This window comes from Drosophila sechellia, chromosome X (assembly GCF_004382195.2).
Source record: "Drosophila sechellia strain sech25 chromosome X, ASM438219v1, whole genome shotgun sequence".
In the NCBI taxonomy this organism is placed as follows: Eukaryota; Metazoa; Arthropoda; class Insecta; order Diptera; family Drosophilidae; genus Drosophila; species Drosophila sechellia.
The window spans coordinates 16,134,254-16,160,090 of NC_045954.1; the positions used below are offsets into that span (position 1 = coordinate 16,134,254).

General features: G+C 36.0%; 4 protein-coding genes across 5 annotated transcripts in view; 2 read left to right on the forward strand and 2 right to left on the reverse strand.

The window, feature by feature from the left end:
* Positions 1–14,033, forward strand: part of LOC116802108 (mucin-16) — a 51,460-nt gene extending 37,427 nt beyond the window's left edge. Inside the window, 4 exon segments of the mRNA XM_032725267.1 lie at positions 163–10,684; positions 10,813–12,204; positions 12,259–12,807; positions 13,587–14,033. Coding sequence (XP_032581158.1) covers positions 163–10,684; positions 10,813–12,204; positions 12,259–12,807; positions 13,587–13,976 — 12,853 coding nt within the window. The 3' untranslated portion in view covers positions 13,977–14,033.
* A 91-nt stretch (positions 14,034–14,124) lies between these two features.
* LOC6620231 (sperm flagellar protein 1) lies at positions 14,125–20,159 on the reverse strand. Its single transcript, XM_002044388.2, has 2 exons — positions 20,058–20,159; positions 14,125–15,026 (listed from the first exon to the last, which is right to left on the reverse strand). The coding sequence occupies exon 2, from the start codon at positions 15,023–15,025 to the stop codon at positions 14,261–14,263; it is 765 nt and encodes a 254-aa protein (XP_002044424.1). The 5' UTR covers position 15,026; positions 20,058–20,159; the 3' UTR covers positions 14,125–14,260.
* On the forward strand, positions 16,030–22,044 carry LOC6620218. The gene is made up of 8 exons (XM_002044389.2): positions 16,030–16,357; positions 17,606–17,903; positions 18,570–19,010; positions 19,338–19,513; positions 20,427–20,640; positions 20,703–21,027; positions 21,115–21,239; positions 21,306–22,044. Exons 2-8 carry the CDS (start codon positions 17,756–17,758, stop codon positions 21,434–21,436), a joined length of 1,560 nt encoding a protein of 519 aa, XP_002044425.1. The 5' UTR covers positions 16,030–16,357; positions 17,606–17,755; the 3' UTR covers positions 21,437–22,044.
* Positions 22,045–22,135: 91 nt separating this feature from the next.
* On the reverse strand, positions 22,136–25,337 carry LOC6620214 (protein NipSnap). 2 transcript variants are annotated; one of them, XM_032725266.1, is made up of 6 exons: positions 25,205–25,337; positions 24,828–24,942; positions 23,447–23,626; positions 22,955–23,248; positions 22,752–22,894; positions 22,136–22,577 (listed from the first exon to the last, which is right to left on the reverse strand). In XM_032725266.1, exons 2-6 carry the CDS (start codon positions 24,881–24,883, stop codon positions 22,429–22,431), a joined length of 822 nt encoding a protein of 273 aa, XP_032581157.1. In that variant the 5' UTR covers positions 24,884–24,942; positions 25,205–25,337; the 3' UTR covers positions 22,136–22,428. The 2 variants fall into 2 exon arrangements, with proteins under 2 accessions (XP_032581157.1, XP_002044426.1); XM_002044390.2 differs by having other exon boundaries at positions 24,828–24,901; positions 25,205–25,305.
* Positions 25,338–25,837: the final 500 nt, after the last annotated feature.

Consider the following 25,837-nt stretch of genomic DNA (forward strand, 5'->3'; position numbering starts at 1 on the left):
TAATGTTTGCGAATGCACTTGCCTATTAGAACAAGGAAATGACTCGTGTATCTGCAACTGTATTACAGATCCCACTTCTATTGATGTATCTATCCTAACAGCAAGCCAAATAAAGTCAATTGAAGATCTTCAGCACTCCTCAAATCTACCTTCATATAAAAGTACACAAGAAAATACAAATACCAAAGGAAAAGATAAAAATCTGTCAACATCATTACAAATTTCGAGTACATTACCGTATCAAATATCCCAAAGCGAAATTGGAAATCAATCGCAATATGTTCCTGCTTCGAGCACACTATTCAGTGATCTTAGCAAAATTTCAAACACAGACAAAGATCACCCAACAAAGAATATATTTTCGAGTCAAAGTGTAAATGAAGACAAAACTGCTAAAGAGGATACAAGGACAATGTCAATTTCAATCCCCGAATCAAGTACAACAGCAATCAGTTTACTTACAGTTTCAAGGGCAGTCTATCAAACAATCAAAGAGGAATCCACGGAACTTCCAAAATCTTTACCTCAATTAACAACAGAAGAAAGCAGTTCTTTTCTAGAATACAGTTCGGAAGAAAGTCAAATAACAGAAGTGCCTTGGACACAATCAAGTTCAAGAACAAAAAGTCAGAGTCAGACTGTAAATGAAGACAAAACATCTCAAGAAGACAGAAGGACACTATCAACTTCTTTCCCAAAATCAAGTACAGCAGCAAATAGTTTACTTACATATTCGAGTGCAGAAGAGCAAACAATTCGAGAGGAAACATCGAAACTTTCAAAATCTTTACCTCAATTAACAACAGAAGAAAGCAGTTCATTCCAAGAATCCAGTGCGGAAGAAAATCCAATTACAGAAGTACCATGGACACTATCAACATCACTTTCTCAATCAAGTTCAAAAACAAAAAATATATTTTCGAGTCAGACTGTAAATGAAGACAACATTTCTCAAGAAGATACAAGGACACTATCAACTTCTTTCCCACAATCAAGTACAACAGCAAATAGTTTACTTACAGTTTCAAGTGCAGAAGAGCATACAATTCAAGAAGAGACACCAGAACTTTCAAAAGCTCTACCTCAATCTACAAGAGGAGAAATAAGTTCATTTCAAGAACTCACAACAGAAGAAAGCAGTTCATTTCAAATGACAGAAGTGCCATGGACACAATCAAGTTCAAGAACAAAGAGTCAGAGTCAGAGTGTAAATGAAGACAAAACATCTCAAGAAGACGCAAGGACACTATCAACTTCTTTCCCACAATTAAGTACAACAGCAAATAGTTTACTTACAGTTTCAAGTGCAGAAGAGCATACAATTCAAGAAGAGACACCAGAACTTTCAAAAGCTCTACCTCAATCTACAAGAGGAGAAATAAGTTCATTTCAAGAACTCACAACAGAAGAAAGCAGTTCATTTCAAGAATCCAGTGCAGAAGAAAATCAAATGACAGAAGTGTCATGGACACAATCAAGTTCAAGAACAAAGAGTCAGAGTCAGAGTGTAAATGAAGACAAAACATCTCAAGAAGACAGAAGGACACTATCAACTTCTTTCCCAAAATCAAGTACAGCAGCAAATAGTTTACTTACATATTCGAGTGCAGAAGAGCAAACAATTCGAGAGGAAACATCGGAACTTTCAAAACCTTTACCTCAATTAACAACAGAAGAAAGCAGTTCATTCCAAGAATCCAGTGCGGAAGAAAATCCAATTACAGAAGTACCATGGACACTATCAACATCACTTTCTCAATCAAGTTCAAAAACAAAAAATATATTTTCGAGTCAGACTGTAAATTCAGACAACATTTCTCAAGAAGATACAAGAACACTATCAACTTCTTTCCCACAATCAAGTACAACAGCAAATAGTGTACTTACAGTTTCGAGGTCAGAAGAGCAATCATCGGAGTTTTCATCTTTAATTATGATAGAGCCAATAACGAGCAGTAAAGTAACTACAGATAATGTTTGCGAATGCACTTGCCTATTAGAACAAGGAAATGACTCGTGTATCTGCAACTGTATTACAGATCCCACTTCTATTGATGTATCTATCCTAACAGCAAGCCAAATAAAGTCAATCGAAGATCTTCAGCACTCCTCAAATCTACCTTCATATAAAAGTACACAAGAAAATACAAATACCAAAGGAAAAGATAAAAATCTGTCAACATCATTACAAATTTCGAGTACATTACCGTATCAAATATCCCAAAGCGAAATTGGAAATCAATCGCAATATGTTCCTGCTTCGAGCACACTATTCAGTGATCTTAGCAAAATTTCAAACACAGACAAAGATCAGCCAACAAAGAATATATTTTCGAGTCAAAGTGTAAATGAAGACAAAACTGCTAGAGAGGATACAAGGACAATGTCAATTTCAATCCCCGAATCAAGTACAACAGCAATCAGTTTACTTACAATTTCAAGGGCAGAATATCAAACAATCAAAGAGGAATCCACGGAACTTCCAAAATCTTTACCTCAATTAACAACAGAAGAAAGCAGTTCTTTTCTAGAATACAGTTCGGAAGAAAGTCAAATAACAGAAGTGCCTTGGACACAATCAAGTTCAAGAACAAAAAGTCAGAGTCAGACTGTAAATGAAGACAACATTTCTCAAGAAGATACAAGGACACTATCAACTTCTTTCCCACAATCAAGTACAACAGCAAATAGTTTACTTACAGTTTCAAGTGCAGAAGAGCATACAATTCAAGAAGAGACACCAGAACTTTCAAAAGCTCTACCTCAATCTACAAGAGGAGAAATAAGTTCATTTCAAGAACTCACAACAGAAGAAAGCAGTTCATTTCAAATGACAGAAGTGCCATGGACACAATCAAGTTCAAGAACAAAGAGTCAGAGTCAGAGTGTAAATGAAGACAAAATATCTCAAGAAGACGCAAGGACACTATCAACTTCTTTCCCACAATCAAGTACAGCAGCAAATAGTTTACTTACATATTCGAGTGCAGAAGAGCAAACAATTCGAGAGGAAACATCGGAACTGTCAAAATCTTTACCTCAATTAACAACAGAAGAAAGCAGTTCATTCCAAGAATCCAGTGCGGAAGAAAATCCAATTACAGAAGTACCATGGACACTATCAACATCACTTTCTCAATCAAGTTCAAAAACAAAAAATATATTTTCGAGTCAGACTGTAAATGAAGACAACATTTCTCAAGAAGATACAAGGACACTATCAACTTCTTTCCCACAATCAAGTACAACAGCAAATAGATTACTTACAGTTTCAAGTGCAGAAGAGCATACAATTCAAGAAGAGACACCAGAACTTTCAGAAGCTCAACCTCAATCTACAAGAGGAGAAATAAGTTCATTTCAAGAACTCACAACAGAAGAAAGCAGTTCATTTCAAGAATCCATTGCAGAAGAAAATCAAATGACAGAAGTGCCATGGACACAATCAAGTTCAAGAACAAAGAGTCAGAGTCAGAGTGTAAATGAAGACAAAACATCTCAAGAAGATACAAGGACGGTATCGATTTCTCAATCAAAAACAACAACAAATAGTTTACTTACAGATTTGAGTGCAGAAGATCAAACAAAGCAAGAGGAAATATCGGAACTTTCAAAATCTTTACCTCAACTTAAAACAGAAGAAAGCAGTTCTTTTCAAGAATCCAGTTCGGAAGAAAGTCAAATAACAGAAGTGCCTTGGACACAATCAAGTTCAAGAACAAAAAGTCAGAGTCAGAGTGTAAATGAAGACAAAACATCTCAAGAAGACACAAGGACACTATCAACTTCTTTCCCAAAATCAAGTACAGCAGCAAATAGTTTACTTACATATTCGAGTGCAGAAGAGCAAACAATTCGAGAGGAAACATCGGAACTTTCAAAATCTTTACCTCAATTAACAACAGAAGAAAGCAGTTCATTCCAAGAATCCAGTGCGGAAGAAAATCCAATTACAGAAGTACCATGGACACTATCAACATCACTTTCTCAATCAAGTTCAAAAACAAAAAATATATTTTCGAGTCAGACTGTAAATTCAGACAACATTTCTCAAGAAGATACAAGAACACTATCAACTTCTTTCCCACAATCAAGTACAACAGCAAATAGTGTACTTACAGTTTCGAGGTCAGAAGAGCAATCATCGGAGTTTTCATCTTTAATTATGATAGAGCCAATAACGAGCAGTAAAGTAACTACAGATAATGTTTGCGAATGCACTTGCCTATTAGAACAAGGAAATGACTCGTGTATCTGCAACTGTATTACAGATCCCACTTCTATTGATGTATCTATCCTAACAGCAAGCCAAATAAAGTCAATCGAAGATCTTCAGCACTCCTCAAATCTACCTTCATATAAAAGTACACAAGAAAATACAAATACCAAAGGAAAAGATAAAAATCTGTCAACATCATTACAAATTTCGAGTACATTACCGTATCAAATATCCCAAAGCGAAATTGGAAATCAATCGCAATATGTTCCTGCTTCGAGCACACTATTCAGTGATCTTAGCAAAATTTCAAACACAGACAAAGATCAGCCAACAAAGAATATATTTTCGAGTCAAAGTGTAAATGAAGACAAAACTGCTAGAGAGGATACAAGGACAATGTCAATTTCAATCCCCGAATCAAGTACAACAGCAATCAGTTTACTTACAATTTCAAGGGCAGAATATCAAACAATCAAAGAGGAATCCACGGAACTTCCAAAATCTTTACCTCAATTAACAACAGAAGAAAGCAGTTCTTTTCTAGAATACAGTTCGGAAGAAAGTCAAATAACAGAAGTGCCTTGGACACAATCAAGTTCAAGAACAAAAAGTCAGAGTCAGACTGTAAATGAAGACAACATTTCTCAAGAAGATACAAGGACACTATCAACTTCTTTCCCACAATCAAGTACAACAGCAAATAGTTTACTTACAGTTTCAAGTGCAGAAGAGCATACAATTCAAGAAGAGACACCAGAACTTTCAAAAGCTCTACCTCAATCTACAAGAGGAGAAATAAGTTCATTTCAAGAACTCACAACAGAAGAAAGCAGTTCATTTCAAATGACAGAAGTGCCATGGACACAATCAAGTTCAAGAACAAAGAGTCAGAGTCAGAGTGTAAATGAAGACAAAATATCTCAAGAAGACGCAAGGACACTATCAACTTCTTTCCCACAATCAAGTACAGCAGCAAATAGTTTACTTACATATTCGAGTGCAGAAGAGCAAACAATTCGAGAGGAAACATCGGAACTGTCAAAATCTTTACCTCAATTAACAACAGAAGAAAGCAGTTCATTCCAAGAATCCAGTGCGGAAGAAAATCCAATTACAGAAGTACCATGGACACTATCAACATCACTTTCTCAATCAAGTTCAAAAACAAAAAATATATTTTCGAGTCAGACTGTAAATGAAGACAACATTTCTCAAGAAGATACAAGGACACTATCAACTTCTTTCCCACAATCAAGTACAACAGCAAATAGATTACTTACAGTTTCAAGTGCAGAAGAGCATACAATTCAAGAAGAGACACCAGAACTTTCAGAAGCTCAACCTCAATCTACAAGAGGAGAAATAAGTTCATTTCAAGAACTCACAACAGAAGAAAGCAGTTCATTTCAAGAATCCAGTGCAGAAGAAAATCAAATGACAGAAGTGCCATGGACACAATCAAGTTCAAGAACAAAGAGTCAGAGTCAGAGTGTAAATGAAGACAAAACATCTCAAGAAGATACAAGGACGGTATCGATTTCTCAATCAAAAACAACAACAAATAGTTTACTTACAGATTTGAGTGCAGAAGATCAAACAAAGCAAGAGGAAATATCGGAACTTTCAAAATCTTTACCTCAACTTAAAACAGAAGAAAGCAGTTCTGTTCTAGAATCCAGTTCGGAAGAAAGTCAAATAACAGAAGTGCCTTGGACACAATCAAGTTCAAGAACAAAAAGTCAGAGTCAGAGTGTAAATGAAGACAAAATATCTCAAGACACAAGGACACTATCAACTTCTTTCCCAAAATCAAGTACAGCAGCAAATAGTTTACTAACATATTCGAGTGCAGAAGAGCAAACAATTCGAGAGGAAACATCGGAACTTTCAAAATCTTTACCTCAATTAACAACAGAAGAAAGCAGTTCATTCCAAGAATCCAGTGCGGAAGAAAATCCAATTACAGAAGTACCATGGACACTATCAACATCACTTTCTCAATCAAGTTCAAAAACAAAAAATATATTTTCGAGTCAGACTGTAAATGAAGACAACATTTCTCAAGAAGATACAAGGATTCTATCAACTTCTTTCCCACAATCAAGTACAACAGCAAATAGTTTACTTACAGTTTCAAGTGCAGAAGAGCATACAATTCAAGAAGAGACATCAGAACTTTCAAAAGCTCTACCTCAATCTACAAGAGGAGAAATAAGTTCATTTCAAGAACTCACAACAGAAGAAAGCAGTTCATTTCAAGAATCCAGTGCAGAAGAAAATCAAATGACAGAAGTGACATGGACACAATCAAGTTCAAGAACAAAAAGTCAGAGTCAGAGTGTAAATGAAGACAAAATATCTCAAGAAGACGCAAGGACACTATCAACTTCTTTCCCACAATCAAGTACAGCAGCAAATAGTTTACTTACATATTCGAATGCAGAAGAGCAAACAATTCGAGAGGAAACATCGGAACTGTCAAAATCTTTACCTCAATTAACAACAGAAGAAAGCAGTTCATTCCAAGAATCCAGTGCGGAAGAAAATCCAATTACAGAAGTACCATGGACACTATCAACATCACTTTCTCAATCAAGTTCAAAAACAAAAAATATATTTTCGAGTCAGACTGTAAATGAAGACAACATTTCTCAAGAAGATACAAGGACACTATCAACTTCTTTCCCACAATCAAGTACAACAGCAAATAGTTTACTTACAGTTTCAAGTGCAGAAGAGCATACAATTCAAGAAGAGACACCAGAACTTTCAAAAGCTCTACCTCAATCTACAAGAGGAGAAATAAGTTCATTTCAAGAACTCACAACAGAAGAAAGCAGTTCATTTCAAGAATCCAGTGCAGAAGAAAATCAAATGACAGAAGTGCCATGGACACAATCAAGTTCAAGAACAAAGAGTCAGAGTCAGAGTGTAAATGAAGACAAAACATCTCATGAAGACGCAAGGACACTATCAACTTCTTTTCCACAATCAAGTACAGCAGCAAATAGTTTACTTACATATTCGAGTGCAGAAGAGCAAACAATTCGAGAGGAAACATCGGAACTGTCAAAATCTTTACCTCAATTAACAACAGAAGAAAGCAGTTCATTCCAAGAATCCAGTGCGGAAGAAAATCCAATTACAGAAGTACCATGGACACTATCAACATCACTTTCTCAATCAAGTTCAAAAACAAAAAATATATTTTCGAGTCAGACTGTAAGTGAAGACAACATTTCTCAAGAAGGTACAAGAACACTATCAACTTCTCTCCCACAATCAAGAACAACAGCAAATAGTTTACTTACAGTTTCAAGTGCAGAAGAGCATACAGTTCAAGAAGAGACATTAGAACTTTCAAAAGCTCTACCTCAATATACAAGAGGAGAAATAAGTTCATTTCAAGAACTCACAACAGAAGAAAGCAGTTCATTTCAAGAATCCAGTGCAGAAGAAAATCAAATGACAGAAGTGCCATGGACACAATCAAGTTCAAGAACAAAGAGTCAGAGTCAGAGTGTAAATGAAGACAAAACATCTCAAGAAGATACAAGGACGGTATCGATTTCTCAATCAAAAACAACAACAAATAGTTTACTTACAGATTTGAGTGCAGAAGATCAAACAAAGCAAGAGGAAATATCGGATCTTTCAAAATCTTTACCTCAACTTAAAACAGAAGAAAGCAGTTCTGTTCTAGAATCCAGTTCGGAAGAAAGTCAAATAACAGAAGTGCCTTGGACACAATCAAGTTCAAGAACAAAAAGTCAGAGTCAGAGTGTAAATGAAGACAAAATATCTCAAGACACAAGGACACTATCAACTTCTTTCCCAAAATCAAGTACAGCAGCAAATAGTTTACTAACATATTCGAGTGCAGAAGAGCAAACAATTCGAGAGGAAACATCGGAACTTTCAAAATCTTTACCTCAATTAACAACAGAAGAAAGCAGTTCATTCCAAGAATCCAGTGCGGAAGAAAATCCAATTACAGAAGTACCATGGACACTATCAACATCACTTTCTCAATCAAGTTCAAAAACAAAAAATATATTTTCGAGTCAGACTGTAAATGAAGACAACATTTCTCAAGAAGATACAAGGACACTATCAACTTCTTTCCCACAATCAAGTACAACAGCAAATAGTTTACTTACAGTTTCAAGTGCAGAAGAGCATACAATTCAAGAAGAGACACCAGAACTTTCAAAAGCTCTACCTCAATCTACAAGAGGAGAAATAAGTTCATTTCAAGAACTCACAACAGAAGAAAGCAGTTCATTTCAAATGACAGAAGTGCCATGGACACAATCAAGTTCAAGAACAAAGAGTCAGAGTCAGAGTGTAAATGAAGACAAAACATCTCATGAAGACGCAAGGACACTATCAACTTCTTTTCCACAATCAAGTACAGCAGCAAATAGTTTACTTACATATTCGAGTGCAGAAGAGCAAACAATTCGAGAGGAAACATCGGAACTGTCAAAATCTTTACCTCAATTAACAACAGAAGAAAGCAGTTCATTCCAAGAATCCAGTGCGGAAGAAAATCCAATTACAGAAGTACCATGGACACTATCAACATCACTTTCTCAATCAAGTTCAAAAACAAAAAATATATTTTCGAGTCAGACTGTAAGTGAAGACAACATTTCTCAAGAAGGTACAAGAACACTATCAACTTCTCTCCCACAATCAAGAACAACAGCAAATAGTTTACTTACAGTTTCACGTGCAGAAGAGCATACAGTTCAAGAAGAGACACCAGAACTTTCAAAAGCTCTACCTCAATATACAAGAGGAGAAATAAGTTCATTTCAAGAACTCACAACAGAAGAAAGCAGTTCATTTCAAGAATCCAGTGCAGAAAAAAATCAAATGACAGAAGTGCCATGGACACAATCAAGTTCAAGAACAAAGAGTCAGAGTCAGAGTGTAAATGAAGACAAAACATCTCAAGAAGATACAAGGACGGTATCGATTTCTCAATCAAAAACAACAACAAATAGTTTACTTACAGATTTGAGTGCAGAAGATCAAACAAAGCAAGAGGAAATATCGGATCTTTCAAAATCTTTACCTCAACTTAAAACAGAAGAAAGCAGTTCTGTTCTAGAATCCAGTTCGGAAGAAAGTCAAATAACAGAAGTGCCTTGGACACAATCAAGTTCAAGAACAAAAAGTCAGAGTCAGAGTGTAAATGAAGACAAAATATCTCAAGACACAAGGACACTATCAACTTCTTTCCCAAAATCAAGTACAGCAGCAAATAGTTTACTAACATATTCGAGTGCAGAAGAGCAAACAATTCGAGAGGAAACATCGGAACTTTCAAAATCTTTACCTCAATTAACAACAGAAGAAAGCAGTTCATTCCAAGAATCCAGTGCGGAAGAAAATCCAATTACAGAAGTACCATGGACACTATCAACATCACTTTCTCAATCAAGTTCAAAAACAAAAAATATATTTTCGAGTCAGACTGTAAATGAAAACAACATTTCTCAAGAAGATACAAGGACACTATCAACTTCTTTCCCACAATCAAGTACAACAGCAAATAGGTTACTTACACTTTCAAGTGCAGGAGAGCATACAATTCAAGAAGAGACACCAGAACTTTCAAAAGCTCTACCTCAATCTACAAGAGGAGAAATAAGTTCATTTCAAGAATTCACAACAGAAGAAAGCAGTTCATTTCAAGAATCCAGTGCAGAAGAAAATCAAATGACAGAAGTGCCATGGACACAATCAAGTTCAAGAACAAAGAGTCAGAGTCAGAGTGTAAATGAAGACAAAACATCTCAAGAGAATACAAGGACACTATCGATTTCTCAATCAAGAACAATAACAAATAGTTTACGTACAGATTTAAGTTCAGAAGGTCAAACAATTAAAGTGGAAACATCAGAACTTGCAAGATCTGTACCTAACTTAAAAAGAGAAGAAAGCAGTTCATTTCAAGAATCTAGTGCAGAACAAAATGAAATGACAGAAGTTACATTGACACTATCAACTTCACTTCCTCAATCAAGTGCAAAAACTATAAAAATATATTCGAGTCAGAGTCTAAATGAAGTATCTTCTCAAGAAGATACCAGGACACTATCAATTTCAATCCCCGAATCAAGTACAACAGCAATTAGTTTACTTACAGTTTCGAGGGCAGAATATCAAACAATTAAAGAGAACACCACGGAACTTTCAAAATCTTTACCTCAGTTAACAACAGAAAAAAGCAAATCATTTCAAGAATCTAGTTCAGAACAAAATGAAATGACAAAAGTGTCATGGACACTATCAACTTCACTTCCTCGATCAAGCTTAAATACTATAACAACTACTGAGACTTCCGAGCAACCGCTTTGTTTGTGTACTTGCGTAATTGATCCTGATGAGGATATTTGCTCGTGTAATTGCAAAATAAAAAAAAGTATACCGACAGGAAGAACTACCTTACAGGTAAATGATAAGTAAAATATATATTATTTATTTTATTTAATATTAATAACAAAAAATTTTTTCCTAAATTTGACAACTGAAAACAATAATAATAATGCAAAATTAAATACTTAATTTTTACTTCCTAGCATTCTCAGTGGGATGGTTCCTCTACGAAGCCGCTCGAGCTTAATAGGACACAAAACCTAACAACTGCTGACACTACACAAAACTCTACAACCATCAGACTGTTGTCTAAGGAACCCACACAACCCCATACATTTTCGAAGTTAAGCACCACACAAATTATTACTGAAAAGAGCACATCCAATAATTTATCGGTGCATTCTTATATTGATAAGTCAACAATATCAACTGAGCCATATTCTGATACGAAAACTTCCACGTACTCCACATCCGTCGGAGTTTTGTCTGAGGAAAGTTCAAAGTTAACCAAACAAAATATAACCGAGGAGAGCACAACTAATATATTATCGTTGTCTTCTAATATTTCTACGTCAACAACATTAACTCAGCCACATTCTTATACGGACAAAACAGAAACAATACGAAACCAAACAACTGCTGGCCACACTACGCAGAACTCTACAACCGTCGGACTTTTGTCTAAGGAACCCACACAAACCCTTACATTTTCGAAGTTAAGCACCACACAAATTATTACTGAAAAGAGGACATCCAATAATTTATCGGTGCATTCTTATATTGATAAGTCAACAATATCAACTGAGCCATATTCTGATACGAAAACTTCCACGTACTCCACATCCGTCGGAGTTTTGTCTGAGGAAAGTTCAAAGTTAACCAAACAAAATATAACCGAGGAAAGCACAACTAATATATTATCGTTGTCTTCTAATATTTCTACGTCAACAACATTAACTCAGCCACATTCTTATACGGACAAAACAGAAACAATACGAAACCAAACAACTGCTGGCCACACTACGCCGAACTCTACAACCGTCGGACTTTTGTCTAAGGAACCCACACAACCCCTTACATTTTCGAAGTTAAGCACCACACAAATTATTACTGAAAAGAGCACATCCAATAATTTATCGGTGCATTCAACAATATCAACTGAGCCATATTCTGATACGAAAACTTCCACGTACTCCACATCCGTCGAAGTTTTGTCTGAGGAAAGTTCAAAGTTAACCAAACAAAATATAACCGAGGAAAGCACAACTAATATCTTATCGGTGTCTTCTAATATTGCTACGTCAACAACATTAAATCAGACACGTTCTTATACGGACAGAACAGAAACAACACGAAACCAAACAAGTGCAGAGCACACTTTCAAGTACTCTACAACTGTCGGATTTTTGTCTGAGGAACCCACAAATAAAACCTCTACATTTTCAAAGTTAGAACCGACCGAGCACATCAGCACCAATAAAAAATTTACTGAACATGGCACAACCGAATATGTGATATCGCAATCGAATAAGACTTATAGTGATAGCCAATTGATCTCGACAACTGAAAGTGTTGAACTTACAGCAAGCTCACAGGTAACGTGTTTCACGTTTTAAGATTTAAATCTTTTATTAAGTTTTTACTTGTAGCCCACAGATGTAAATGTCTGGAAGGAAATCGACAAAAGACTTGATGACCTACAAAATAAGTATACGATTCGAGATAACAACTCTTTAGATAATTCTGAGTTTAAGGAAAAATTTAGTCAGATAAATTCGTCGATACATTTGAATCAACTTCCGGGTAATATTAGAGCTAGTCTGTATGCAAATTTCACGATTTACGACAAGATAAGAATCGAACTGGAGGCCATAATTTTATTTAAGCTCAACCAAATTTTGGAAAATATGAACACAACGAAATCGACTCCAGCATGCATTGATCATTATAAATACATGGCCAAAAATCTATTAACGGGCTTGTCTATGTCAAATACTGAAAAGTGGAACATAATAAGAAAAAGTCACCTAATATGTCATATAACTCAGAATATAACAGTCACTAAACCAACAGAACCAGCCACCACTCAAACTTCCACAGTCTCAAAAACTATGGGAGGATTTGCTGCATATTATTGTAATCAACAGATAATGAATTTAATCGTTACAAAATATTCTCTGAGCCCAAACAATGAATCGGTGCGTGAGTTTGTATTAACTAAAAATTTTGAAAGCAGTCTCAAACTTCTTTAACTCAAATTTCATTTAGGTTTGGTAACATTTTAGAAACATTTTCATCTATTTAAATTAAAATCATAAATCAGCCATATCTCAAAGACAAATTCTACCCGTAATATGTTTCTAGCAATGAAAATATTTGATTACAGTCGAACTTCCATAACTTGAACCTTACGCAAATAAATAAGACTTCGCGTTAATGAACACCCACCATAGAATTTTACATGTATTTTTTATCCTTGTTTTATTTAGAATAAAGCAATTGCCATTTGATCTAATAAGAAGAAAATCTAAAAAAGAGCACCGCATCTATAGAATAATAAACAGTCTACAGTATTTAAATCATTAAAGGTATGTAAGCAGGCAATAAATAATTAAAAATAAATATTTCATTTATATTTACTTTTTAGGCAGGCGACCATTTTTACTAATAAAAGATGACATTAGATTTAGGAGAAATTAGAGTTATGGAAGTTCGACTTGTGGATACAAATTGGTATGAATAAAGTCGCTAAATGATTCGAATTAGGGAAGTTTGAGATATGGAAGTTCGACTGTTTTTTTCATTGTTATGCTTTTTTTTCCCTTAGTAATGCTAAATAGTTTCCATTGGCTTTTAAACCATATAAAATGTAGTTTAAATTATGAGAAAAAAAGTGTATCATTAGAAAGTCGGAGTAATTAGCTTAATAGGAGCTTTGTATATGTATTTTTGTCCTTTATGCTAATCCTTCCTTCAGATTCCAATTTCACCAAAGGACCCGTGCACTTCAATACTACAAAAAATTAGTCAAGCTCATCAGCATAATGATTCCAGTCACAGTGCGGAATTCGACAGCATAATTGGAAAGATAAACACAGCAATCAAACAGAATTGGACAACTAACAAAAAAGCGCTATTAATAAGGGAGTACTTGGAGTTTGAAAAATTGCGAAAATATCTTGATCATATTTTGGCTGGAAAAATTGAAGAATGCGATATGCGCCTTGCAGTAGTTAAAAGTAGAAAGTGTTGGAACTATTACACAAAACTGAAGGTGATGTTCCATAAGGCAATGCAAGAGACGAGTGCCAGAAAACAGTATTTAATAGGTAATATATCAATGGTATGCAGTGATAACATCGTGTGAACAGATAATTTGTTAATGTGAAAACAAATAAAATGGCTTAAGAATTGAAAATAGTAACCAAGATGAATATTACTTGTATCATTTCTGCTTCTTTACTTTCCTACGACAATTGATCTCCCATTTCAATGACCATTTAAGACATTGCCAATTACCAATTATATAAATTTATTGTCATTGATTTGCCAAGACTGTGTCTATTTCGTAATCTATTTAACCGATAATCGGTAATTTAGTTTCACAATCTAACAATAAATAACTTTATAATAGTAAATCCAAGATTGCCATTAGGAGTTGAACCCGTCCGCGTCCAGAGGGGCAGGCGATGATGCTTGAGTAGGACTTATATGGTTCTGAATTAGGGAGTTATTTCCATCGTAAGCTAAAAAAGAATTGGTGGCGCTGCTAGTAGCTCTCTTTTGAGGTTGTTTTCCCATCTGCATTAGAAGTTCGTCGATCCGTTCCGTTTTCAATTTAATAATACTCTCCATGTGGGTCATTCGCTGTTGATAGGCATCGATAATAGCATCCTTTGCATGACTATCACGTTCCACTTTCTCGTACAGCGAATATAGGATCATTTTCTGCGGCACCTGAACTATGCCATCGCCCACCTGTTTGTTAACCACAACAGTTTTCACCTCATCATTTTCCTCCCAAAGTTTTTCCTGCCGCAATGCCGCATTTCGTTGTTCTGCAAGGCGTTGTCGTTTCTCCAATCGTATCACTTCATGCAACAAGACCTCGGCGGCACCACTAACACCATTTGCCATTTGCTCCATAAAATCTTTGGTCAACGTCATATTTAACTTGGACAACACTCTGAAGTTGAATGTCTCCCAATTGGCCAACTTGAGCTGAACACTACTCTTCTTCGGATAATTGAAGAGATCCACCAAGCGCGGATAGTCGCGTTTGAATATTTCGGCCAGCGGCAAAACATCGGAAAACTCGCGGCGCAATCTATGAGTGCTGATATTATTTTGTTGCAGCCATTTGCTTACTTCCTCCAACTCTTCGCGGCTCAGGTTCTTGCCACTCACGGTATGCATCCTTGGTAAATATGATATGCAATAGCAAAATTAATTTGTAAATCTGGTATCGGCTTTACTGTTGTGTGGGTATACACACATTAAAATATCTGATGTGTCTGAGTTTGAGTCTGAATCGGCCAAAAAAATCAACTACTGTGAGTGCAAATCCAAAGCAACCTTTGGGTAGGAATAATAAAAATGGGATAGTACGGTGTTTAAATATTTTTTGAAAGCTATTATGTTGGGACATTTTAATTGACATTAATATTGAGTCTTGGAAAATTCCCATTCAAAGTCTTCTAGGTTTCTGTATGATTTGTTTGGTGACATCACCATAGATTCAATCCCTACTTTTTGGTCACTGCACTGGAGTATAATACTTTTCAGTATACACGTATTATTGTATCTTATAATTTAGATCATCAGTTAGGAACTGTTATACTACTTAGCGATGTTATACTAATGCAATAAATATATAACAGTAAATAGCGTTCGAGAGCACAAGTTTGCTATTTGTATGCACTGTAAAATGTAATGTAGAAAAGCTTATGTAAGCTTCACTTGTAAAATTGTTCTTTAGCCTATAGTTTAAATATTCTACCATGTTAATTATATTCATATCAAATAAAGACAATTAAGATAAAAAAAACTTTGTTGATTATTATTATATAATTCTAATATTAAAAATAATTAACTACTGAAAAATTGATTCATTCACTGAGGACCTAATGGAGGAAGCTAAAAAGCAACCAACTTTCGCTACCAGCCCATGAATTTCCCAACTTTAATAAACTGCCTGGTGAAAGCTTTGGGACAGACTTCTCTTTCCCCAACTAGGGGAGATGTCCTGAGCAGTGTTGAGTACCCGTATGGACTCAACAGAAATCCCCTTTTGAGTGACTCACTCACGGGATTCGAGTGTGCAGACAAGCTTTCGCTCATTTGTGCTCGGCTTTTCATTTGGACGCTTGGAATGGAGTACAAAGTTTTTGCCAACGACAGTTCATTACGGTTTTCAAGGATAAGCGATACCTACGTGCTCGCCGGATAGAGCGCATGAGAATAAAACGCACCAAAGGACATCTGCGTATTTCCTACCGTCTTTATGAAATTATCTTTTTTTCAGTGTGTACAAATGTGTTAATAATAAAATCAAGTATAAACTTCTGTATGCCTGGATAAAGTAATATTTTTTTAAATTTTTTTTGTTGTTGCTAACTCAATGCGAACGTGCCAGTGAATTTTTGTTTGTACAAATGTGACTTGTGCCAAAAGCAAGGGATTTACTAATCGCCGCAATTCCGACCAGGTATCTTGAATGGTAGGCAATACAACACATCGCCGCACATGGTAAGTGAAATAGGGATAGAAAAAAGGCTGACAGCCCTTTTGCATGCATGAATATTTAAGGGACCAATTAATTGCTGAGCTTAATCAAAAATTCCAGTAAAAAGTTAATCAAATTATATAAATAATTTAATTTAATATAAATTGTGAAGTCCCAACGAGTATTCGAAGAAGGGGCCTAGGCCTATTACGTTTCGTTAGCTTTTGAAACACAAAATTAATCTTACTGCCAGAGATATATTATTTTCGATGGGTGTATGGACGACAGGAAGCTTAGATTATGGTAGAGGAGACGTCCCAAATATCAAATTCCCCGCTACTCACTGGTCTGCTACCAAATATATTGCCCTAGAATCGTTTTTTATAATTGACGAAATTTAATATCTACCGCAAAACAAATTCATTTTTCAACACCTTTAAATTCGTTTTTGTTTCGCAATACGATTTTGTTTTACGTTGATTTTTTATTTTTAAGACAATGCAAATGAAACCGGGCAATTTCCACAAGCCAAACACATATGGGGTTTTCATGGCCAGCAGTTTTAAAATGCTTAAAATTATTCATACTTCATACTAAAATCGGGTCATGTCGCACGGGGCATTTTTTCGTTATTGTATTTGTTTTGTTTTGCATGCCTTGAGCCAAGAATTAATAGTCCTCCTCCACTATTTGAATAGTTCAGTCCCATGGGCCTAGAGATGCGCTGATCAAACCATTGTTCGAGGGCCTTTAACGTCCCCTCCACAACCTTCTAAGCAAAACCTATAGCCTGGCATTAAACTGGGTCACACAAATTCACAATATCTTCAATTTTTACTGCGCTTTAATAAAAATGAACATAGAGCATCAAGCTTTAAGATGTTTTGGTTAGGTTATTGGGCTTATAAGTGCTTTTTTGTTATCCATTGGCCACTTGGCAAAACCAACACAAGAAACGAAATAAAATAGTAGTGACATAAAAATGTGAGGGTACATTTTTGTACATATAAATTTATCAAGTTTTATGTCCCGGAACTTAAGCATTAGGTCACTTTTTCCCAAACTTTTAAATGACTAACATAAAACAGTGCAGACAAACCAAAGTTCAAAGTAATTTGTTTGCATTTATTATAATAGTTGTAAGAGTAAGAGCAAAGAAATGATTTTCCCTGCAATTAATTCACTTATTCTTGATATGCATCAGCATCCTTGTGGGTAGAAACTCTTGAGCAAATGATTTTCCTTGAATACTTTACTACGTTCTCTTGCAGTAATTTAAATGGTAAAGAAAAGAGGGAAATATTCGCTGAGCCATCGACAAGATTCAGGGCCAGAAAGCAGCTGAGTTTTCTCGGAACTAAGATGAAGGTTACTGATTTCTCTCGAGCACATTCCGTAAGTCACGTCGCCCCGTGCAAAGGATGAGGCTTCCGAAAGGATATAGGACACTATCACCAGCATCGAACGCTGCCCAGACGCTACCACTCTCCTACAATTCACAAGCCAGTCTGAGCCTTCTTCGGCTGCTCACAATTGCTCTGGTGATTGGATCGCAAGTTCATGTTCTATGTAAGTGTAGCCCTTAAGTTTCCCTGAACTTTGTTTGCAAAACAGCATTTAAATAACCCCGAAGCCTTTGTTATGACTCCTTTTCCCATGCTTTGTGCTCTTTACTTATCAAGGTGGCATCAGCTAGGGGAAGTTCAATTATTCTTAATGGACCGGGTTTTCTTAGAAACTTACAACGGATATTTAGCCATCAAACTTTCTAAATCGGCCAATTAGGTAGAAAACTGGGTATATGGTATAAACTTTTCATTCATTTGCGGCTAGTAAAAACTAAAACATTTTATCATGGGAAGCAAATATTGAAAATATGTGATATATATTCATTGAAAATATGTGAAACTATACCATAAAGTCTTAACTTTGGTCATCCAACGAATAAACCTTTGTTCAAAGTGGCTTAAAAATAATACCACAGATTTACAAGTACTAATTAAACGTTTTAGGACCTTTTTTCTACCAACTATACCCGACTATATTTCTACCTATTTAACAACCTAACCAAGGTTTCAATTAGTCCTAAGCCCATGAATATAGCATATTTGTATGAATGACGCTTTAAGCCAATGGGGTAATTTAAAAACGGTTAGATATTTCTGAGGAGCTGAGCCCTTCTTTATACATAATTTTTCTAACTTTAATTTTATTATTTTTGTATTTTTAATCCAGACACGACATCCGTCGAAACAAAATCCCCCTCCGCAAGTGAACAATCCAGAAACGGCGAGAATCGTACATTACTTTTTGATGACTATAATAAAACTAAATCGACATTATCAACTGCTGATTACCTGTCAGCCACAAGGGCAACCCTTTACGCGTTTTCATCGCAGGATCAGGACGAGGACCATTCCCAAATACCAGTCGAGGCGTCTAACGCTCCGCACAGCCCCATTCCCACGAAAATGAGTCGGGGTAAAATAACCATGGAGACACCGGGCAGCATGGAGTTTAGCAGCAATAGCCTTCCAATCAAAAATTTAGGGACAACTGATCAGCTGACGACTTTGACCATGCCCACCACAGCATTCGCTTCCCTGAAAGTCGACAGAAGTACCATGAAACAGTCAATTGATTCCACACGCACGAGGAATCATTGGACAGCAAGTGGTAAGTGGGATAGCCTTGGTAATATGGAGAACAGCATTTGCAGTATGAAAGTTAAATTGGTGATTTTAAATAGTGATTGTTAACGTTGGTAAAAGGTGATTCCAAATATTAAATGTGGTATCTATGTGATTATATTTTGGCGTGTTATGATAAAATAACATTTTCATATTTATTAAATTTTTTACATAAATGCTTGTCTTCAAAGAAAACGACATTCTTCAAAAAGAATGCGGCAACCCCTACGTGTACTACTTGCATACATATATATATGTATATATATTCTTAATTTGGATTTAATTTTTCGGAAACTTTTTTAAATCTTGGCAGGATTCGCACGTGTCACAGAACGACCACGTAGCAAGCACCACCACGAGCACCACTGGGGACCCTTTTTTGAGGAGCCCATCAACTCGGCAACCTCGGGTGACAACCTCGTTTCCGCCGTACATTTGTTTACGGAAGCAGTGCTCAATTGCCGTGTCGGTATGCTCAAGGACAAAACTGTAAGTGAACGCCATTTTGAAATGTACGCAGATTCATATGTACATACCTTCGTGCGTACTTACACATTCATGAATAGGCATACATACATGCATACACATACATATCTATTGTTCTGCACATTTAATTGTTTTCACAAATGAAGAAACAACCAGAAATAATTGGAAATAAATTAGCCTTCACTACGTATCCGTTCACGGATCTATTTACTTTATTTATTAATTACACATACGAATGTAACAAAACAAGAAGCAAGTTTTTTAAGCCATTAAAATCCTTTTTTTGAATAAATATAATTTAGTTACTATTCAATTTGAATGCCTTTCTTAATATGTTTACATCATACATATTTCGCAACAAAAAACGCCCACCGCCACCACCATGAAAACTCATATTGTGTATGAGTACTTTTTTATGGATGTGTGTGTGTGCAATATCGGAATAATAATAAACGCACAAAAATTTGCCCATTTGACGATAAATATTATAATTATTGAGTGCTACTCATTACACCGGCCTGCAAGTACTCACTTATAATCATATTACCTAAATTGTTGGCACTTTTAGACGCATCGAAATGTACAAAAACTGATTCAATTTAATTGTTTCGCTGTAGCCATTTTCTTTACCGATGCTCACAAAATATGACAACGAAATGAAAGAGAAGAAGAAGCCGATTTGAGAGCCTATTTTCTTTACAGCTATTTTCATAATTCGATCCTCTCGCTTGTGTTTGTTTTTATTAAACCGATTGTCGTGAGAGAGCGCTTTGAGAGAGAAAAATGTGTAATGTGTTTTACCGCTTCCACTATTTTCTTTTACGTATCATATGTAGATATGTACGTACATAAATATGTACCTATATTCCCAATCTTGCGTTTACTTTAAATCAGATTTTGAATTTCCAACTTTCAGGTCATGTGGGTCAGGCGAACGGCAGAGAAGGTATCGCTCCTCACCGTTGGCAACGTGACCTACAGTGGAGACCCGAGGATTCGGGTGAAGTTCCAGTACCCGAACAATTGGCGGTTACTTATCAATCCCACGCAGACTGAAGATGCCGGAGTTTACATGTGCCAGGTTTCCACCCATCCCCCCCGGGTATTCACCACAAATCTCACTGTCTTGGGTATGGATGACACCATTTCTAACCTTATAACGAATCCTACATGGCCAGTTTTCCACTTTCAGAACCCCCCCTGAGGATAATCGATGAGCACGAGAGGGACGTGGGGGATCGTTATTATAAGTCTGGAAGCACCGTCGATCTACAATGCCAAATATCGCGTAGCTTTTTCCAAAAAGAACGTCAGACCATTCTAAAATCAACCGATTCTGCCAACGATGCTGTACAGAAACTAATCAATGAGACGACTAGTGAGCTTAATCTAATTGGCAACGCAAATCAGACGCAACACAAGTTCTCTGGCCAGGATCTGGAGAAATACTTCACCAAGTTTATAACCTGGGCAAAGGACGAAGAACCACTCCAAGGAATGACCAATAGGCGCTTAAGGTAGATTATAAACGGTGCACAATGCTGTACAATATGAAAGTCCCTACTAAGTTGGAATTCTTATATACTGTGTCCTGTGTATTGCAGCGTTTCCGATGTTTGGCTAACCAGTCGTATCTCCATTGGGGATGCCAAGCTATCCGATAGTGGCAACTATTCCTGTTCCCTTGGCAGACTGTTCACCGTAATTGTCCAAGTTCAAGTGCTCACAGGTATTAAATTAGTCACTTAAGTTTCGTGAAAGTCATCACACTGATTTGTGATATATATCTTTGCAGGCGAACTACCCGCAGCTGTTCAGCACAATATAGGTTCAAGAACCGAAATCTATTCCCTTGCGATGTTGGGTCATCTCCTCCTACTCATTTTCCTCTTCACTTGCCTGAAAACCGAAAATCGACATTTCTGAGGCTTTAATCTGAGAAGGGACTGCGGAAAACCCCATAGCCATTCGATTTTCACAAACAATTAACCAATAATATTAGGTATAAACGAGATTGGCTGGTTCTAAACAACGGTTTTAGTTTTAAAGTTGAGAATCAGAAGGTGATTTCATTACATATTTTTGTTATAGTGCCTACGGTGTATAAGACTTTAAATTGGTTTGGACAAATATTCTTAAAAATTTGTTTAGAATTGAATTGATTAGGCAAAAAGATGACACAATAACATTCCAGATTCCTGAGAACCAAAACCCAACGGTTTAAAAAAAAGTTTCTCGAACTTTTTTTCTAGTTAATTTAGTGATGATGTTGAAATCTCGCCCACATGTTATATGATGCCTCTTAAAGAGTTAAGAAACTGGCGAGGATAGCAAAATATTTAGTTTAATTTTCTGTGACTTTGAAAAGTTGATAGATTATGTCCATTAATTAAGTTTGAGCAACTAAGCTGGCAAATCAAATGTATCATACGTTATTATTATGTTATACCACTAATTCACAGGATAACAAGTTTTTTCATGAAAACAACGATCTGATTAAAACTTTATGCGGTATACTACTTTTTCATCACCTATTTTGCTGTTTGTAATTACGGAATTGGGTGGTTCTGCATTTTATTAGAGGGGTTTCAAGTAATATCCAATACCATTTTAAAAACAACCTTATAACAGTTTTATAATTGCTTTATTTTATAAAAACAAAATTGGTTTTGTTAAATTCAAAGGTCGTAGGCGATACACACATAGAGGTTCGTAAAAATGTTGGATAGAAATTTCCACTTTGACCTTAATTATACTTAAAAAAAAAAATTAAATGATTGCAGCTGACATTATTTACAACAACTATTCAACAGGAAAATAGGCGAAGTTGCATTCTCGGTGTTTTCACAGCTAATTTGTTCAATCGTCGACGAACTTCAATTTCTCAGATCGCTAGAAAGTGCAACACCCAGTGCTAATTATTGTGAGGGCGAGAACTCAGTGGGCGCCAGGACACGGCAGTGCATCTCGCGGATTAATGGCACCGTGTAGGCCACACACTCATCCCATCCGGGGGATCGCCAGGCTGCTTCACGGGTCTCCTTACGGTCTTGCAGAGATTTGTAACCTATTTTCAAAAGAAGAGCAAATATTAATGTTTGCATTACAGCTCATGTATCTTTTTTGAACAGAAAAGTATGGCTTCAAAAATTGCTAGTGGCTTAAAATAACCTTTAAAACTCTCTAAAAGTATACCATTGGCAAATTTCGGATTTCTTTAATTATACTATCTATCACTTACACCAAATGTGATGGACATTGTACAGTCTTCCGATCTGCGAGAAGAATCCGGCGAATGCTTCGTTGTTGTACTTGCGAAAGTTGATGGCGCGGGCCCAGTTGTTTCCCCACTCAATCATGGTGCCAGGGGTCAGTCGGTATGAGCTGAGACAATTGGGTTAATTAGCTATACCATTTTTGAATTAAAAATACTCTGCAACATACCGCATTTCGTAAATGTTCTTGCCGGTACGACTGGCAATTTGCGGCCAGTAGCTGAATGCCAAGAGATATTGCAGATGACGGGAGCGCAAGAACTTGGAACGCTCCTGCATCAAGCTAAGATACTCGGGATCGTTCCAAAGGTCTTCTTTGGCCTGATCTATCTTCTCGAAGCCTCCTGTGTACTTCCACAGGTGCAGGCACTGATCCATGTCGCCCACCTGAACTGTCCATGATGCCACCAATTCGCAGGAAAGGTTTGCCTTCTTCTCGTTGATCAAAGCGACAGTAGTTTTGCTGTAAAAGGTAAGGGTACGTTTAACAATCTATTCTACTTTCGGGAAAGGTCATAACTTATGGGATTTGAAACCACTTAGAAACGTGTTTGAAAGTTTGATAATGGACAACGTTTTCAATGCTTATTCTTTAGATTTGAGCACTATCTATTTATTTCTTTTAGGCAACTTTTAAGGACGTTTAATTTCAGTCACTTACTAGTTAGTTAAGTAGCTGCCCATGGAATCGGGCCTGACGTTGTGGGTATGAAGGGCATATATGATTTCCTTATCGCTGAGCATGCGACTGTGCGACTCCTTGGTTGGCTCTATTTTCCGAACGAGCAGTTTTGAGAACCATGATTCTGAATCGTTGCAGCTCGGAGTGGTGGACAGAGAGCTAAAAGTATCAATAATGGGTAATTAAAATAAGTTAGTATAATAAACAATTACAGAATAAACTTACAATATCTTAACTGTATTCTGTACAAGGTAAGATATTTTGGTAATACCTATAAATACACTTTTAAATGGTACGTTCTGAATCCAAACTCTTTAGATAGCGTTTTTAATAAGTGTATCTTTCAGATCGAAGATATAATATTCAATTTATGGAAGGCCACTTATCAATATTAGCTCAAAGTAGGCCAATTGAATTGGACCGTAGGCGAAAAAAAAGATAAATAAAAAGAACGCTATTTCCTTTACACTAAACTAACAAATTGAAAAAGCTATATCCCTGCGTATTATTAACTTTTTTCGAATTTTCCAGAGGCAAATGTATTCATAACTTAAAAATACAAAATGCATATATAGTAGCACATTTCATATATGAAGGGTAACCGAAATTCGCACCGTAGTGTTTATTTTGTTTTTGCACACGTTTTTGCTTTGCTGACGTCGCAACGGCATTTTCATTTCTGTATGGATGTATATGTACGAAATTGGAACCAAACTTACATATTAACGTGTAGGAGTGTGAATGCCAGTGCTGGAAAGGGTACGCGATTTGTGTACCTACAAGGACGGTACCTGGTAGGTACTCCTAATGATAACTATGTCGTCTGGGAAAAATCGTAAGCAATATTTACTCTGCACATATTTAGGGATAATTTAATAGCATAAGTTTGAGGAATTTGTGAAATAAATAAGAATAATAAATATATTGAATAATATATTTAATCTAGAATACTTATTATGACTAGTATGTTGAAATAATTAATGTTAATAAAAATGAGCACCTAAGCAGGAGGAAAGTTAAGTATAAATACCATTAAAAACTTTTCCAGTTTCATTATATTAAGATCATTATATATACCGTTATTTATATATAAATAATACGAATTAATTTTGATATATCAATCTAAAAAATTTGAATATACAAGTATATATTAATTGTTTATATTTTATTTATTATATATATTTGTATTATTTTTTATTCCAGTGCATTTTAATCTGGGCAATTTAAAAGTGCCACAAGCTGTTATCCAGGTACAGGTACCTGTGGCTATTCGGCAACACTGATCAAATATGTACATGGACACAGCTGTGGGCAATTTTTGTGTTCATTTTTAATAGTATATGCATGTTGTTTTTCTTACCGGACAGCGTTGTTGTTGCTTTTGCCGACGGCCAATAGATTACGTAGCTTAAGCATTTTCGATTTATGTAGGATCTGGCGAGTATATATGTATATAGAGCGTTATGGGGTGAAAACTGGAAAATAAAATCAGTAACTGTTATCATCCTGATTTGCCATCTCTCCCACTGCAATGTGTGTATATTATGTGTACTTTAGTCAAGGTGAAGTCAGAGTCATTTTAACAAGTGCGCCGGTACATGGTCTTTGGTAGCATTGATAATAGAGAATGTAGAGCGTTCTCTCGTTTCAACTCTGTCCGCTGTCCCCCACCCGCTTTAAATTCAGCAATTATTTTGGAAAAATAATAAATAGTTCTTTTTCCACACTAGCACTCACTTTATAGTTATTTGCGGGAGGGTTACAAACTAAAATAATATTTAAATGAAATTTTAACGTTAAAAGAAAACAAAATAATATGCAGTAGAGCTGGCTTAACCACTGACCGATTCTATCGATAAATCGCGTCCATGCGCTTGGCTATCGATATGGACCTAAGAGCTAACAAAGTAGTCGATTGCATGTCGATTTCGATTGCATGCTATACCGATAAGCTGTCTGAGTTTTTTGCGGTCACTCTGGATTAATTACGTTACATTTCAAATCTGTGGCTTAAATAATAATAATAAAGTAAATTTAAAAGCTGACTTTGAATTTCATAGTTTGGAAAGCGAAAATTAGACTCTCTTTCTTATTCTTGGACCACTCTTCTTCTTGGCCGCTCTTAAGCTCAAGTCCGATTTGGAAGCTCCTGTTTTCGATCAGTTCGTTTTCTTCCTTCGCGAGCATCGGTAAAAGGAAAAATGGCGGCTTCGCGTGCCAAAATGAATTAAATCAATTTTAATGTTTTCCGGTATTAAAATGTACTAGAAGTTAGTTAAAACGATAAGTAATAAGTGATCGCACACTCGTAAACGTATTTTAACTCATAACTTTTCCTTAAACGATTTAATTTTGTGTTTTTCATTACGG